This window comes from Triturus cristatus, chromosome 1_2 (genome assembly GCF_964204655.1).
Source record: "Triturus cristatus chromosome 1_2, aTriCri1.1, whole genome shotgun sequence".
In the NCBI taxonomy this organism is placed as follows: Eukaryota; Metazoa; Chordata; class Amphibia; order Caudata; family Salamandridae; genus Triturus; species Triturus cristatus.
Window position 1 is genome coordinate 49,798,450 of NC_140580.1, and position 17,961 is coordinate 49,816,410.

At 42.7% G+C, this 17,961-nt stretch overlaps 1 protein-coding gene across 1 annotated transcript; it reads left to right on the forward strand.

The window, feature by feature from the left end:
• The first annotated feature begins 6,286 nt into the window (after positions 1-6,286).
• LOC146866748 (olfactory receptor 10A2-like) lies at positions 6,287-7,228 on the forward strand. Its single transcript, XM_085617124.1, has one exon. It carries the CDS (start codon positions 6,287-6,289, stop codon positions 7,226-7,228), a length of 942 nt encoding a protein of 313 aa, XP_085473250.1.
• Positions 7,229-17,961: the final 10,733 nt, after the last annotated feature.

Below are 17,961 nucleotides of genomic sequence, written 5' to 3' on the forward strand. Positions count from 1 at the left end.
AAGCCATGTCCGTTGTCCGTAATCATTCCTTTTCGGGCGCCTTTTGTCCGTAATTTTGGAGATCAATTACAGCGAGCTGTGCTATTCCCCTGAGAAGCACCAGTAGATTAAAAGTTCTAAGGGGCCAGGTCGCACTTTTCTGCTGAAATCCAGAGGCTGCAGCAGCCCCTCACTGAGCTCGCACAGACTGTAGACAGGCCCATTGTCATTCTGACTGAGGCTGATTATCCCCTTTCGAATGACAATGCGCCGTCTGCCTTAAGCGTATCGTGTGAGTGAGTACCTTGGAGGCCAGAGACTCACTTGGAGCCAGTAGATCATAGTTGGTGATTACAGAGGAGCTTTCCCCAAACAGAGTACTGTGGGGAACTCGCGTCCTTGTGTAATTTGCCAATGTTGTTCACTGAGAGTGAAGGGGCAGGAGCCGTGACGGGGCAGGAGCTTTGACGGGGCAGGAGAGGTGACGGGGCAGGACTGGAGAGGTGACGGGGCCAGACGCGTAACACCGGCCCCTGCGGTGCGGGGTCCACCGAGCTGCAGGGGACCCCCTCAGCACAGTACTCAGGCCTGAGACCTCCGTATTAAATCTGGAGCTGGGGCCCCTCCGTGTACCTTGCAAGGGGGCCCCCTCAACTTTCGTTACGCCACTGGATCTGCCTCTTGCTCCTGGTTACTCTTGACATTTTCCAACTTGTGACTTTAACTCGCTATTTGCTGTTTTGATGTTTGATGTTTGAAGTTTAGTCGTTGTCGCTTTGATACTTTGACCGTTCAAAGGGTCTTATCAGGGCTGCCTTCACTGATTAGGATCCTTCGGGCCAATGGATCTTATCACCAGGGGCACCAGCAGCCTCACACACCCTCAGACACCTCAGACACTGACTCTGAGTCCTGTCTGATCTCACAGTGATGCGTTGTTTATAGCTTTAACTAGTTTTTGATTGTCCAAGTAGCGTAACAAGGCAAAATAAATCCTTTTTATCTTTTCTAAGTCTTTTGGGTACTAAGCTACTGCCCACAAGCTGCACCCAGGCGGCCAGCTGACAACCTCAGAAGAACTCAATCTCTTACCTCCTTGTACGCCCACCCAACTCACCTCACTCTCACGACATGAAAGGAGGGTGCTGCAGATTGACTAACGAGTGGGAGAGCACTGCACAGCACCGACAGCTAGAGCTAGAAGAGAGGAGCACACAAGATGCCGTGGTGATCATGGCACGCGCTCCCAGGCTACTTCTGTAAGTGCTCCAGGACTGCCTGTTGCTGCCGCTACCACCACCAACAGGATCCTCCCTTTGTAGCGAAGCCTGGGCCTTTCAGCCACAGGACCCGGGCTTCAACTGCACCTACAACAAGAGGGCTCAAACAAGGGTGTGTGCTGGCGCCAATGCTATTCAATTTATTTTTAGCAGACCTTCCACCGATGCTTGCCTACATCAACTCGCACACTCCCAAATTAGGGTTGACCCACTTATCCAGTCTACTGTCTGCAGATGACCCGGTGCTGCTAATTAGAACACGAGTGGGGATCAAGCACCTAATGAAGGCCACCAAGGCTTATGCTGATGCAAGTGGGATAAAAATTAATTGCAAAAAACTAAAATCATGATTCTCACAACAAAGGCCCTGAGGGGAAGGGTCAGCTGAGAATTGGGCGGGAGCAGGATCAAGGAAACAAGTAGCTATAAGTTCCTTTATAACACCCAAAGAAGAAATCAAAAAGAAAGGCTAGCCTGACAACACTATCAGGGCATTTAAATGGACCCTCACATTCCCCGATTCTTGATATCGCCAGAGCAAAGGTAGTCCCCACCCTAGCCAACGGCAGCAAATCATTCCAAGGAGAGATATTATTGCCCTGGACAAAACAGTGACCTGAATATACAGGCAAAGCTCTCAGTCCCCCGTAGCACCTCCCCAGCTCAAATCAGGCTTGAGTTTGGGCTAACAAACCAGTCTTACTCTGGGCGTCCTTTGTCATTTTTAGTTACAAACGAAAAAACTCCTAGATAAATTCCATCAATCACTATGCGTGGGAAGAGATAATAAAGAATCATCTTAATGACACTATTGATCTACTAAGCTTGAGGGAATTATGGTCAATAACTGTAAGTCAAGATCAATTAAAACAAACAGCATCAAAATCTTCCAGAATCCATGCATCACTTGAAGACAGGGCCACCCTAGCCAAAAGATCACATGGCTGGGTCATGCTAAACAGTTACACAACCTTGAAACCTCTGGAGTACCTGGGTGAAGCACTAAGTCCTAGGATAAAAAGGACATTTCTGACGCTACCATACATAAAGCCCTGGTTGAGGGTACCCAAGGAAATGATCTGTAGACTATGAGGCAAGGCAACAGAAAACCTAGTTCACACCATGTGCCTTTGCAATAATACCATGGATATCCGGCGCAAACTCCTACAACCTCAATGGATCCAGCAAGGGGAGCACACCTGCAGGGAAGCTACCCTATCCTGCATCAATGCATCAGATCAGAGCTCCATTGCCAGACCGTCAAGTATTTACAAGGGGTCAAGAAGGCCCTTAAATTGGTAGAACAATAGAGCTGGGCCACACAAACGGACCTGTCCTTATAATCAACCTACTTCAACTCTGGTTTGCTCTAATTTTACCTTTCAGCTGCCTGCTCTCCCCTCCTGATGCACAAAAACCATTAAACGCCCACTTGCTCCTCGCATGGTTTGTTTTCACTCCTGTTCATTTTATCCAAGAAACCTGTGTACAAAAACTTTTAAATGCTAGTCTGCTCCTCGCTTGGTTTTTATTAATTCTGGCTATTTTATTTTAAGAAATGTATTACTTGCTTCTCCTTGTGTTTTGCTCATGACCTTGTAACTGTATTTTTATAAGATTATTTTTGGAAATGCTCTATTGTAAAGATTTTAAATGATCACACAATTAACTTAAACTTACTATTATTATTACACTGCCTTCTTTGGATAAACCATCAGACCATCTAACAGTGCCTAGTTATAAATAATGTACTTTGCTTTCACAAAAGCAATGAGATGATGCACAGAAAAAGGATTTGCTTCAAAACCAGATCATCAAAAGAACAATGACAAGTCCTCGGACACAAGATAGGGCCGTTACCATGCAAGCATCTCCTGAAAGGTCAAATTTCAAAGCTGGGAATGGTGCAGGTTTGAGCAGAAGGCAGATGCTCACAAATTTGTAATTTCTCAGTTTTCTGGAGAGATACTGAAAGCTCAATAGAGCACAGCTTCTCTGTGTATCATACGTTCAAAACGTGAAAACAGTGTTTCCATGAAGGATGTGAAACATAATGAATACATATAAACCCCTCAATTTGGAACAGATACTACTCTTTTAAATCCCCAAATCAACAGTTTTTCCAAAGCAAAATGAAGGTGGTAATTTGAAAGGTTTGATGGGCACGGATGAGCACCAAGTTGGCGAACTTGAGTATCTGGCATTTAAATATAAGATCAGTTCAGGATCACTGGAAGACTTAAGGGACTCTCTTTATTCCAGGCTTTATAATAATTCATTCTGGATTGTTTTCCCACGCTTCCTGGATTTTATAAGTTAATTGAAACTGGGTTTCAGATGGCCTCTGTATTTTGTAAGTTGCTTTTAATTGACATATTGTGAGCAATGGTGATAAGCAGACACATGTATTATGGAGTCAAGATATAGTTGTGGAGATAAAGGGCTCTTCATGGGATAGAAAAAACATGTATAGGCTTTATGGTGGGGAATATTACAATGTAGGGGCCGATTACGATGTTGGCCGGAAAGCATTCCGACAGACACTAGGTCGGAATGGTTCCCGGCCGACTCGGGTTTGTGGAGTCCGACCGTAGATTATGATGCTTCTGAACAGTGTTTTGTCAGACTCCCATTGACTTCAATGGGAGCCTGTGTAGCAACTGACAACACAGGCTCCCATTGAAAAAAGAAGGGATTGTGGAAAACCTTGCACCCTGTGGTGGGCACCCCATGGTGCCTTTCAGACTGTGCATGGTTGGAAAGAGGGGTCCCATGGGTACTCCCAAAGGCCCCAACCGTAGGCCTCCAGGTGAAGGGGGGCCTAATATGGGCACCCAAAGTCGATTTCTCACAGCCGATTCATGTCGGATAGACCGAGTCGGAACGGCTGTCGGAATCTGACATCATAATCACTCGGCCTGTAGAGCTCTATGATTCAGCTCCGACTAACTCGGACTCTCCGAATACCGGTTGGAACCGATTCTGAATGACTGACCGACTACCTTGTATCATAATCGGTTGGTCGGAAATGTTTCTGAGTTTGTCGGAAACATGGGTTCCAACACAGATTTGGACGAACCAAATGCCGTTCGGAGCCTTTCCGGCAGACATAGTATTCAGCTCCTTAGCCTTTATTTAACACGACAGAAAGTGATGCATTGTCATGATTGCAGGACACGGGCTCCAGAATGCCGAGCACAGATCCAACATGGCGGCTCACTTGCACGCATGCGCGAATAAGTCTGGCAAGTAGAAAAGCCTGACTTCCTGTAACCTCGAGGCTTCGCGTTCTAGTGTTGCCCTGCAGGCTGTTTGATGAACTTCCTGTTTCAGACTCAGACATTGGAAATCCTTCTGCTCTCGGGTTTTGCGACCCTGCCCTCCGTAACCTGATTTTTTGTCTTTAGCTGAAAATTAGTTTTGATTCAGCTATTGCCCAGAGCTCTGGTGACTCGGGATTACCCTTATCCTTCTAGTATTCGTCTCAGTGCTGGAAGATTCTACTGTCCTTCCGGCTCCGTGGTTTGAAGTTGACGCGGGTTGCTGTTGGCTTCGCCCGCCTTACCAGACATGTTCCCGTGGGCCGGCCGGGTTTAACCGAACCCCGTGATATTGCTTTCTTGGGAACAAGTCATCTCCACCTGTTCATCTGTTGTGTGTATGCTGGGTGTGGAGCTTCTCTTCATAACCGGTTTGGACCCTGACTCTTCGCTGGACTCCGTCCATTTAAGTAACAGTAACTGTGTGCTGGGGACAAGGGATAATACAGCTTAACACTGTGACAGCGTAGATATCATTGTTGTCTCTATTTTAGGAATATTGTTGCGCATAGAAGATGGGACATGTCTGATGGTATTTGGGGACCCTCCCAGCTTTATTTACCCAGTGCCTTTCCTGATTTAACTCTCCAGAAGACTCTACATCGTTCTTTGCCCTTTAGGATAGTCACATTTCAGGAAGCTAGGTATTTACACTTTATAGATTTTCCACGTTCTATGTCACGGGTTCTGGGGGTACCTACTCACTCTGTCTTTGTCCTCTTCCAGAAAAGACCCAGTTCCCCTCACATGCGGATGAAGTGAAGACTGCAGCTCCAGGGATTGTTCCCCTCTCTCTCCTTGTTTTGTTTCACCTCTTTTCCCTATTACCAGTGTACTCTAGGGTTCGATAGAGACACTAGGTGGTGGTGGAAGGTTGGGATCTATACAACAGTATCCTGGAAACTCCGCGGTGCTCCTGCAGAATATTCTCTTGGTAGGTTCTTACATGCATAGCCTGACAGCAGGAAAGAGTACTATTGTATTAATACAACACAATATAGGTTTTTGGAGGGTTCTAATATCGAATAGCAAAAAAAGGATGTTTCTGAAAATGTAATTTTTTTATTGATTTTAAATGGTAAGATATTTAATCTTGAATTTAATAGCCCTTTTCAAACATGAAAAGGATATGCATCACAGACTTAATGGTCAATGAAACTTTGATAGTTTAACTCTTTTCTTTTCTTTGTGTGTCTTCATCTTTTCAAATATAATACTGTTCTTTTGTATGTCTTTTGATCTTTGCATAATTAAAAACAATAGGAAATAGCAAGTTAGATAATTTATTACGGCTAAGTGACGTGGATTGTAGAAAATTATTCATTTAATGTTACTCGAATATACCAATATTTAATATAAAATTGGGGGGGGGGGGGAATTAGATGATTTTTCAAATGATTCATCCAGGTGTGATGTTTTAAGTGAGGATCTTCCAGAAATAAAGGAGCCTTTTCTGATCTAAAAATCCTCCTCTATAACACGGCAGTCCTCAATGATGAGTTGGAGAAATGTTGTTAAAAAGCACATAAATGATTTCGGCACAAGCATTCTGAGACATATTTTATGCGGTTTCATGACTGCAAAGCTGACCTAATGAAATGTGATTGAATTAATTCAAGCAAATATGCAAGAAACCTAAACATTGAGGTAATTAAAGTGAGTGTCCTGAAATGACAAAATGTTTTTTTTTGGTATATTTTACAGATCATGAGCACGCCCATTCCATGGAGTTCCAGGAACCTAAGCGACATAGAATTTATTCTACTAGGATTTCAAATTCTTCCTGAGCTGCAGCCTTTCTTCTTTATGATATTTCTCATGATTTACGTCTTGACCATAACAGGTAACATCATGATTATCGGTGTTGTGTCTACTGATAGTCGCCTTCACTCGCCCATGTACTTTTTCTTGGCCAACTTGTCACTCTTGGAAGCCTTTTACTCAACAACTATCATCCCAACCATACTTGGAGGTCTTCTTGCAAAGAAATATACCCTTTCCTTTGAAGCTTGCATGACACAGTTTTATTTTTTTACCTCCTTTGTGATCGCAGAGTGCTTCCTTTTAACAGTGATGGCTTATGACAGGTATGCAGCCATATGTTTTCCTTTACATTACACCATTATTATGGATCATCAGCGCTGTTTACAGCTGGCTTTATGTGCATGGCTACCCAGTTATATAATTGCATCAGTCACTAACTCTTTGGTGTGTAATTTATGCTTCCCGGCTGACAACAAAATTGATCATTTCTTTTGTGACTACGAGCCCCTTCTAAAAGCTGCCTGCTCGGATATTTATCTGGTTCAAACTGAAACGTTTATCATGTCCTCCCTTATAACTTCAATCCCATTTCTCTTGGTCATTGTATCTTACACTTATATCATTGCAGCTATTCTAAAAATGCCATCAACCATAGGAAGATATACAGCTTTCTCCACCTGTAGCTCTCACCTTATTGTCGTTGGTGCCTACTTTGGGACACTAATTGGTCTTTATGTGTTACCTACAACTGGACAGCCGATCAATCTAAACAAAGCATTATCTCTCCTTTATACGGTGGCAACTCCTCTGCTCAATCCTATCATATACACTCTGAGGAACAGAGATATCAAGGAGACATTGGTTAATAAATTCACTTGCAGCTAGCAATACACAAGAGTCCAGGCTCAGAAAGGGAAAATAAATAAGACCAGGTTCCACCAAAGAGTAACCAACCCCCCTGATTTGGGATGTGCAACTTCAATAATTTTTTAAGTACACCTGTTTTCATTATACATGATGGTGCAATTTTAGAAAAACGTTTCCCTGTGTATAAGGAAAGACAACTTGATTTTAGGCATGTGGATTGTACCCCAACAAATATGTAGGAAAAATCATTGGCAAATGGTGATTTTTCGAATATGTTGAGCCTGATCACAATTATATAGTATTCAAAGACAATTCATACAAGGAGTTTTGTGGTTCTTGCACAATGATTTTGCTAGCAACGTTGTGGAAAATGGGCTATTTTCAACAGTCCACGACCATTAATATTGGTGAAAACCAGATACGTTTTTAAGACAATTTGACTAGGGGCTATGAGTTCTCCTCAAAGACTTGTTTTAGGAACAGTTGTTGAGAATGGGCATTTCATAGTGCTGCTGCACTGGTGTAAACTTAAAAAGGCTAAGATATAATTTTAAAGGAGAATTTAGGGCTTGTCATCCAAGGATCGTTAATCAATAGTGAAGGCAAATGGGTATTTTAGCAAATGATGCAATTTAAATCACATTGAGGCCACTGGCAATGGCCAAAGAGATTATAAATAACTAAAACTGTGTGAGGGGGTGCCAGAAAGCCACCATGGCCAAACTGTATTGAGGCTCATGCAGTCGGAGACCACAATCCTTCATAATCTGTGCTGAAACACTATTGCTACTGCCCTTGAGCTCCATAATGAGAAGCTTAGGTCACTGAGACCCAAACTTTACTGTAAAGGGACCGCACTGCTTTCTCAAACAAAAGACATGATGACTGCAACGTCACTTAGACTATGAGATAAGATGGTGGCTGCGCTGTGAATGAATCACTGCCTAGAACATCTCAGTATTGCTTTGACGCAAAGGGCACCAACTATGAAATGTTGCTGTGGCTTCCCGCTCAGCTGCAGTGGGAGGCGAGAGGACCTGGAATTTACCAAATTAATTACTGATTACCCGGTACACAATTTAAACATTTCAAGGTGCAACTCAATTATTGGCTCTGGGTACCTCGGTTTCTTGGTGAACCTACAAGCCTCATATAACACCGCAACCAGATGGGTCTCACAGAGGTAACGGTATATAGCTTTAAAAAATCTACCATACTTAGAAGTTACAGGTGAAAATGTAGGCACAAATGGTTGTTTTTGTTCAACTACATTTCAATATTCTTTCAACTGTTACTTTCCATAGGAAAACCTTGAAGGATCTACACAAATGACCCCTTGCTGAATGCAGAATTTGTCTACTTTTCTGAAATGTATAGCTTTCTGGGATCCATTATTGGTTTTTCACCCATTTCTACCACTAACTCGAAGTAGTTTGAAAGCACAGAAAATAAGAAAAATAGGCTATGTCCCAGTAAAATGACAAAACTGTGTAGAAAATTATGGTTTTCTGACAAAAGTCTGCCTGTTCCTAAAAGCTGGGAAGATGGTGATTTTAGCACCACAAACCCTTCGTTCATCCCATTTGTAGGGAAGAAAGCAGACGCTTTCTTCTGCAGCACTTTTAGCCCATTTTCCCCCCAAACCCCACATTTAGCTGTATTTACCTAATTTCTCGGTCCTCTAGAAGGGAATGCACAAAACCCTGGTACCTTTAGAATTCTCAGGATATTGGAGGGAAAGGACGCAAATTTGGCATGGATACCTTATGTGGACAAAACATTATGGGGGCCTAGGCACGAACTACCCCACCATAGTCAAAAAAAGGCATGGCACGGGGGTAGGGTGGGGGGGCTGGCAGTGGGAAGGCCTGGCAGCGAAAGGGTTAATACGTAGGTCAGTTTGCAAAATAACTTTGCGTTCACTCAAAGTCAGAGCGAAGATTGCAACCGCTTTTAGCGTATCCAGTGTACGTTCATCTGGCCCTAAGTGTCTACTTTAATGTGACTTTGCTTGATATGACGAGGCTGCATTAAGCTAAAGCATCTAAAGGAGGGCTTGTATGCACACTAGCCCTCTTCAGTCATGCTTTCATTATGTTTCAGAAAAGTTTTAATTCCGCTGCGAATCATGGTCTCTGGTTGCATGTAACAAATATTATTTCATTAGCTTCACCGGAGAGGATGTTCCTAATGTTGCAGCAATATTGAGGCCACTTAGCTGTGTCTCCGTAAACATGTCTTTTTATTTATGTGCAAAGCAGCTTATTGTTTTTGTTAAAAAAATATGATTTTCTCTCAGCAACAAATTATGTGCACTGTTCGCCAATGCAATTATGTGTTATTTTAATCTAATGATGTGATTGGTGCCGTGCAAGTAACTTTCAGCATTGCAAATGTATGTAATTTTGTGCATTTATCTCTAAAATATTATAAAAGATGTGGTATTTGGTAAAGAGCCAGGCTTTAATTGTTGATTTTGACCAATGTCAACCTGATTGGCACTTTGGCAGACCTCATGTCAGTCTGATTGCCACTTGTAAAAGGATTAGATGCTCATAGATCATTTCCAGATTTAGTGCTTGCTATTGGATTATTTGACAAATGTGCTTACTTAATCTTTTAAAGTAACATGGAACTTTGCATTCATTATGATTTGATTATGCTAAATAAATTGATGATTACCTAATCTTTTGCCTTATGTAATGATTATTTGGATATTTGATTAAATGAACAGAACTGAGATTAGTGTCTCAGTCTTTTCCTTAATGTAATTGGCTAAATATGAGATGCCAGATTTCTCTTTTCTTCCCGACACAACAGCATAAATTTATATATATTTGGGCATCAGCACGACTAAGGCAGACAGAAGTGAGGTACCCGCTGGATAAGAGAAGGAAGAACTGCACAAGCTATATGAAAAGTGAAACACATAAATAGAGTATTACATTTGACACACGTTTGAGGAGATTGAGGTGCATGTTAAATGATAAAAAAAAGGCCAAGGGACGGAAGTAAAGAGACATGGGATTAAGTTACATGGTGAATGAGGGACGTGGATGAAGCACATGAGGGATGATATAAGTGATCAAGAAACAAGACAGATAAGAGCGGGGGTGAGGGTTAAGATGGATAAGAGCAGGCTGAGGCACACCACGTTTGAGAATGAAAAACATTAGACACAAAGTGATGAGAGAGTAGACCAATGCACATGATGGATGATGGGAGGGAAGGGGATTGAGGAGCAATATGGATGAGAGAGAAGTGGAATGCAGATGCCCGATGGGTCTGGGCAGAGAGATATCCCCAAATGAAAGTGAGTATAGGGGCACATGAGAGATGGCAAGAAAGGACAAGAGGAGTGAGAGAGGAGATGCAGATACAAAGGGAATGAGAGAGGGGGCAACAATGCAGGGGGTAGGAAAAGGGATCCTTATGTGATGGAGGAGATTGAGGCCAAGAGCACGCAGAGGATGAGACCAGTGATAGAGGCACAATATGGAAAATATGATGGAGGCTTGAATTGGACAAGGCACGTGACAGAAAAAAGAACAATGAACATGATCACCGAGAGCTTGTTGTGCAAGGGTGTAAGCAGCTGGATGAAAAACTTAGAGGCAATGTTTGAAGTATTTATGGAGCACACAAACAATAATAGAGTAAGAAACATAACAAGAAAAATGTCACACAAATTTAGACAAATAGTATAAAATGTAATTTTGACATTTTGACGCTAAAATGAATAAACTCCAATCAGCAGAAACCTGAGTTATGAATTTTTTAAGTTTAAAGTAAAATCTAGTGCCTGAAAGATCAAAGCATCAACCTCGGCCATCTAGTCGCGTCTAACCAGGGCAAAGTAAAAAAAATGGCGGACCACGATGGAGACTTTCGCATCAAAAGGCATTAAAGAGTTGTTTATTAATCCTACTCTGATTACCCTAACAACTAAAGAGGGTGTTAAATTGTGTTTTCTTAACCATCTCTCTAATTTAGGGCTGCAGAAAGTACAGTCCATGGTAGCAATTTAAAGGTGTGCAGTGATCTCCACGACTGCTAATGTAGACCCATACCTTGTCTGGGGTACAAATCGTGTCTATCTCTGCTATCTTTCTAGATTCTTTATGATACATTTTTACGGTGGCCTTCACTGTTTAATGTGTTTGGTCACATAATCTACCCCCACGCCGATGTGACCAATATATTAATTAAATCACTTGCCACTTTATTTTGTTTTGTCCACTATACGCTGATCCTAGTTTTTAATGCCTGCTCTACGTAAATCCAATCCGGGAAAACATGGACGGCCTGAAATATTTACACAATCTCTCCACGATAGATGTCTGTTTTGTTGTTCTTAATTTTATAAGGAAAGCAGTAGTGATTAGAAATAGATATGAGATGATTTTTCTTTGATATTGAGAATGGTTTCCGCCTCGCGTTTTCCCTTTATATTTATAGTATTTATATGTCTTTTTGGCTATTTAACTCACAAAATGTTTAGATGATGAAACAATGGTTCATGATGTATTGTAATTTTAATGAGTTTGAGGAAATGCATTTCTGTTAGCCAGCATTTGTAGTTTTTGCATTTTTGTTTTATGAAAAAAACACGATTTCAATAGCTGCATTTTAATGATAAGCACCTGCAATGTATATTTTCATTACTGGCTTTTCTTGACTTATGCCAAATAAATATTTAATGATCGAAAACATCACAGAAGAAAAATCCCTCACAAATTAAAAAAATTGTATAAAATTGAATACATTATTTGATACCAAAATGACAAAAATCCAAACAGTAGAGCCGGAGTTTTGAATTTTTTAAGTTTAAAGTGAAATCTAGTGCCAAAAAGATCAAAGTGCCAACCGTGGACATCTAGTCGCGTGTAACCAGGTCAAAGTAAAAAATATATCTTACTGTGATGTAGTGTGAGTCGGATGCAAGGAGTGGATTGGGTTGGGTCGATGCTTACCTTTGGATTTAGAACATTTTGATCCTCATTACCCTAGAGCCACTAGTGCAACAATCTGGCAATCACCAGAAGTGTCAGATATCCCCACCACTGTTGGAGAAGTCAAAGCACATCTTAATGTGGATGACATTCTTTTCCTTCTATCCCACCCCAAGCTCGAAAGCAGCTGAAATGCCACTCATCAATGACTTTGCCCACTATCTCAGGATGCATAATCATCTGGACAAAGAGCGAGGCTCTTCCTATGTCCTACTCAACCGCCAAAGGTTGCATCCACGACCATTCATATACGATAGGTCTGAAAAGTACTTGCCTACCTGGGTGTCAAGATCAATCGAGGCCTCACTCACATCGTGGGAGATAATCTGCTCCCACTACTGGTTCGCATGAAACAGGAATTTCAGAAGTGGTCCCTTCTACATCTCTCCCAAGTCCTACTTCCTAGCAGTCCAACTCTCTCAAGTAGCGACACACTTGGGCCCACTACAGGACACACCATTATGGACACTGCTAATGCATCACGTAATTGGCGACCCATTCCTGACCTGCCGCCGTATCTGTCTCCCTCCCACTGAACGATGACCTCTAACCCAGTCCTGACGGCGACAGAAGCGGCCTGGAAAGAGGTACACAGAGTAGTGAGTGAGCCTCTGTTCCTACATCTGAAGGTGAAGTTGTGGTACAATACGGCCCTCCACATTGGTGGCACACCATTCTACTGGGAGTCCTTGCACGAGCTGCACCATATGGACCAAATGTATAATGGCAACCTACTCAAAACTTTTATTAACTCTCCAAATAGAATTTGGACTCCAGCCCACGGACCACTGACGCTACCGCCGGTTGACACGCTGCCTACAGGCTACTCTTGGATTGGTTCTGGCAGAACTCCCCACTTCACCTGTCCCAAAATACCTACATGCCTTGGGACATTACCAGGGAGTGGTCTTTAGACTCTATGGGGTCCTTATTAAATTCTCCCATTTCGGACCGGTAAGCACTACTATATGACTGTCATGACAACAAATGCTTGGTAAAGCCTACATACCAGGGAACTGGGTGTCTGTGTTGTCCGGACACGCCAGAGCCCTCTGGGAATCCCAACTCCAATTCCTATATTTTACAATCCTTCATGTTTGGTATCGGTGATTATGGAAGCTTAGGTGGGCCAAGTTGCTACCCCATGAAGAATGCTGGAGATACAGCAATGACCACTAGGATCTGTTCCACATACACTGGTTGTGCCCAAAACTTGAGAACTACTGGACAGACATATGGTCTCTGCTCCACTGCCATTGCCCCTTCCCAATTTCCCCTTCCCCACAACTTACTATTCTACACGACACCTATGAGCTACCAGAGCTGACGACCCACGCACATTGGTGGGTGAAAACCAACCTGGCAAAGCACTGCATCCTCCGGCACTGGAGGCAACCTACTGTACTCCAATGAATGGAGAATAGAACACCACAGAGTAGCCAGCCATGAATGCATGACCTATCAACTCAAAGACACCTGGATGCCTTTGAGGTGATTTGAGGCTCCTTCCTCACAACTGATGAAACAGCAGCGACAGGAGCCAACCAACACACTCATGTCTGCTGCACCCAGACTCCACCCAACCTGGCTTGAATGCCCAGACCCACACCAAACGCAACCCCCTCCCACAGGGACATCAGCCCCATGTACCTTCCGGGCTCTCTACTGAGTCCCCCACAATAGCTACCCCCGAGTATAAGACCCACTATTGCATATCTCCCCCATGATATCACTCCCTGGATCCATGACCTCATGGCCCAGTGAGACATTATGGGGTCAAGTTCTTATATTCCCTGTATTGAACGCAGGACCCGGACCCCATTCCTTTGGCAACACAAGTGGGTCAATTCAATGTCCCAGAGCCATATATGCACCAAGCAGATGCCCAAACGTTACATGTATAATGTTTATACAGTGTTCAGAATGTCTTTAACCTATAAAACTCCTATAATGTTGTAAAAAAGAAGACATTTTGAAGAAATAATTCTGAGAAGGTAAAGTTCAGCTGGGCAAGGCTGCAGGCGGTGTCCAAGGATGAAACCATCACAAGGAGCTGCTGGACGAAGTCGTGTTGAAGATTTCTACATCTGAACGTAGTCACTTTTTTGGAAGTTTGAAATTTCCAGCAAGATGAGGCAGGAGGCTGTAACTGATGAGATTTCTAGGAGGCCAAATACTCCTTTGCGTAAAGACCGCTGAACATGATTTGCTGCTGCAGAGACGAATGTAGTGGGAACTACCGTGAAGACAGGCCGACTGGTGATGTACCTTGGGAGGACAGATGCCCAGGTAGGTCTCGGTCTACCCTTGGTTATCAGAGCAGTTTTTAGCCCAAAATTCCTCTCTTTTTGATTTTGTCTATCTTAGCACCTTTAACACCACAACTAAGGGTCCAGGACTAGAGAAGCATCACTTGTGTGTTCAGGACTCACTCAGGCTGGGTACAGGTGGGAGTCTGTTATGACCTTGTGGCTCAGAACAGGAGGCCAGAAAACTAGCCCTTGGAGTCACTATGGTAGTCCTGGGTTCAAGTGATGAAGCAGATCTCAAGCAGCAGGACAGTCTTCTGAGGGTTCAAGGCAGACTTCAGGAAGCAAAGCAGTTCTTCTAGATGCAGCAAAGCAGTCTTGTGGAGAACACAGCTGATCACAGCAGCAGTCAGTCCTTCAGCAGGTCTACAAAGTGAACTGAAGAGTGGGTCTGAGGGGCCTCTTTTTGTACATGACACCTATTTTGAATTAGGAAAATTTCTAGAGGATTCGCTTTGAAGTCTTTGAAGTTTCCTGACTTCCCTGCCCTGGCTCCAAGCAGGCTGCAGGAACAATGCAGTACTGACAAGTCCTTTGTGTAACGGCAGAGCACAGCCTTTTCAGTTACAAGTGTGGCTGTGCCCAAAACTCTGCCCCCCCATCCTGCCAATTAATGGCCCATTCAGGCAACCTAATCCCCTTATTGTTTTTTTCACAAAGGAAGGTGCACTCAAATAACCAAGTCCACATTGATGTGTATTCCAAAGATTTTCTCTTGATCTTCGTATTTATTAAAGAAAATCGACAGCCAACGCGTTTCGTTCCTAAAACACAGGAACTTCTTCAGGGCATACAGTAGGTAACACGAGTAATTTTATTCCATATTCGTAGAATCAGGGGAAACCCAAATCACAATATCGTATCGCACAATAGGTGTGTAATAGCACATCCCCAAATTTAAAAGTGAAGGCAAGATCTCTTGTTAATATTACGTCGCGTGTCGTACACAGTATTCAATCAATTTGATAAGGAATCCATTGTTGGACCAATTATTCCTAGTGTTCTCAAGGAATCCGACGGCATGATAACCGGCAGGAAAACAGCACAGCAATCCCCTTATTGTGTGACTGTCTTAGAGGAATAAACAAAATGCAACTGTAAACTACACCCAGTCATGCGACCTAGGACATGCTGCAGGTACCATACAGCAAGGGCAAGAAAACACCAACTTTCTAAAGGTTAAATTCGACTTTACAACGAAAGAGGATTTTTGATTACAATTTCACAGACACCAGACATGAAATGCCCACCTGCTCCTAATCAAAAGTTACCACTTATTAAATGTAATTAGGCAACACAATGTTATCCTATGGGAGGGACAGGCCTCACAGCAGTGAAAAATTGATTTTGGAGTATTTCACTACAAGGACATGTGAAACTTAAAAGTACATGCCCAACCTTTAAATTACAATGACCCAACACTATGGGCTACCTATGGCATCCCTTAGTGGTTACGTATATATACAATAAAACAGGAGTTCAAGACTTGGCAAGGGGTTTATTTTGCCACATCGAACTGGCAGTTTAAATGTCATTCAGGTTGCAATGGCAGACCTAGGGGCTACTTACGTTGGTGGCACAATAGGTGCTGCAGGCCCGTTAATAGTATCTGATTTACCCAACCTGAGTATATGGTATACCACTTTACTAGGGACCTATACATAAATTAAATATGTCAAACAGGTGTAAACCAATTTTACCATGTTTCCGGCAGTGAACACAAACACTTTAGCACTGGTTGCCATTGGTAAATTGCGCAGACTCCTACGCCAACAAAAACTAATTTAGCAAATGGGAAGGGTGAAGGCAAAATGTTTGGGGGTGATCCTGCAGAAAGTGCCAGGTCTAACAGCTGGCTACAAACCAAATATAATGGGCCCGATTCACAAAGGGCCTCCACACTCATGGAGGATGCCCTACTGTTGTGGCAGGGGGGGTTTCACTCGTGGTGGGACCTCCGCAATGAGAAGCTGTATTTCGGAGGTCCCACAATGAGTGCAAGCCCCCTGCCATGACTGTGGGTCATCCATCTCGAGTGTGAGGTCCTTTGTAAATCCAGTCCTTTATTATTTTTAAAATAACATAATGGACCACACCCCTTATAAACTGCCAGTTATTACCTGAATAGAAATAGGCAGTAAACATTTTAAAACTACTTGACACAAAAATTCTGGCCCAAAGTTTTAGAAATTTTTGCCAGCTCATTTAAAAGGGCAAGACACATAGAAAACCGTTTGGATAGAGATCCTTCCTAGGCCACAGAGAGATTGCAACTTGACCTGAACTCAGCTATGAGTAGAGGAAGCAAGTAGAACCGTACAAACTTTGCCATTTTGGGGTTTTATTGAGGCTGAGTTGGATGGTATGCTGTGTGTATCTAGAGTACTCTGTGGCCTCTTTGACATTCTATGTCTTGAAATGTCAGCTAAGTAAGATGATTCAGCTAGTTTCTCTTTAATTATCTCTTTAATAAAATGTTTAAAACTGACTCTTGGAAAAGAAAGATTTCATGTTTCTGTTGCTCCCAACCACTCTCTGATCGAAAAGAGATACTGCAACCAAATGGTGGGGGTATCGCTATGGGAGGTGCACATCTCTGACCACAGTAAGGACTTTAAAGACCCGTGGCTTATCAAAATAGGAAAAAGTAACTGTTATCAAGAGAATTCAGAGTGAAAGCGATGCTCAAAGTATCAAAGTCTGGTCTGGGTTTGGTCCCTGAGCTCACCTTTGGTAAAATAAGTACACATTTTAAGCACATGCTCAGGACAAAGTTAAGGCAATCCGCCAAGTTGTCTCTGAAACAATGCACGTAGGTCCCTGTGGGAACAAACTTAGAGTTATGTATAAACAGTATAGGGATTGCAGTTGGACTTTAAAATGTAACTATATGTTTCTTCAGTGACTACTGCAATAAAGCGGCTTTGGATTTTAGTGCGTCCAGTACCACCTGCAGGTGAGAGGCCAGACATAGAGACACAGCAGATGAGATAAAGGCTCAAGAAACAGTGCATAATAGAGGTGTGACAGATGTTTATTAAGGGGACAATACACAATATAGATGAGATTGGACTGAGGCACAAATCATGAGTCAACTGCAAATGGTGGAGAAGATTTCGTAATTATACACAAGATGGATGATTAAATGGCTATAAAAAGAGCATGGATGAAATAGAATGCCAAGGTGCATGACGATTGAGAGATGGATTCAGTACACAAGGAAGATGAGAGACGTGAGCTCCACATAAAACTGAATAAATAAGCTCCTGAATAATGCCCCACAGCTGGGTGAATCTGTGAATCTGAGCAGAAGAAGAAACTACTAGGAATGCCGGAGTCTCTGAATCATCACATAGCAACAGTGGTAAAGAGACGAGCGCGAGTACAGGGAAACAACACAAGGGAAAATATGTACAAGGAAAACAGAAGA

Excerpts from the sequence above, each read along its gene's own strand:
- LOC146866748 (XM_085617124.1), top strand. The coding sequence starts at position 6,287 with ATGAGCACGCCCATTCCATGGAGTTCCAGGAACCTAAGCGACATAGAA.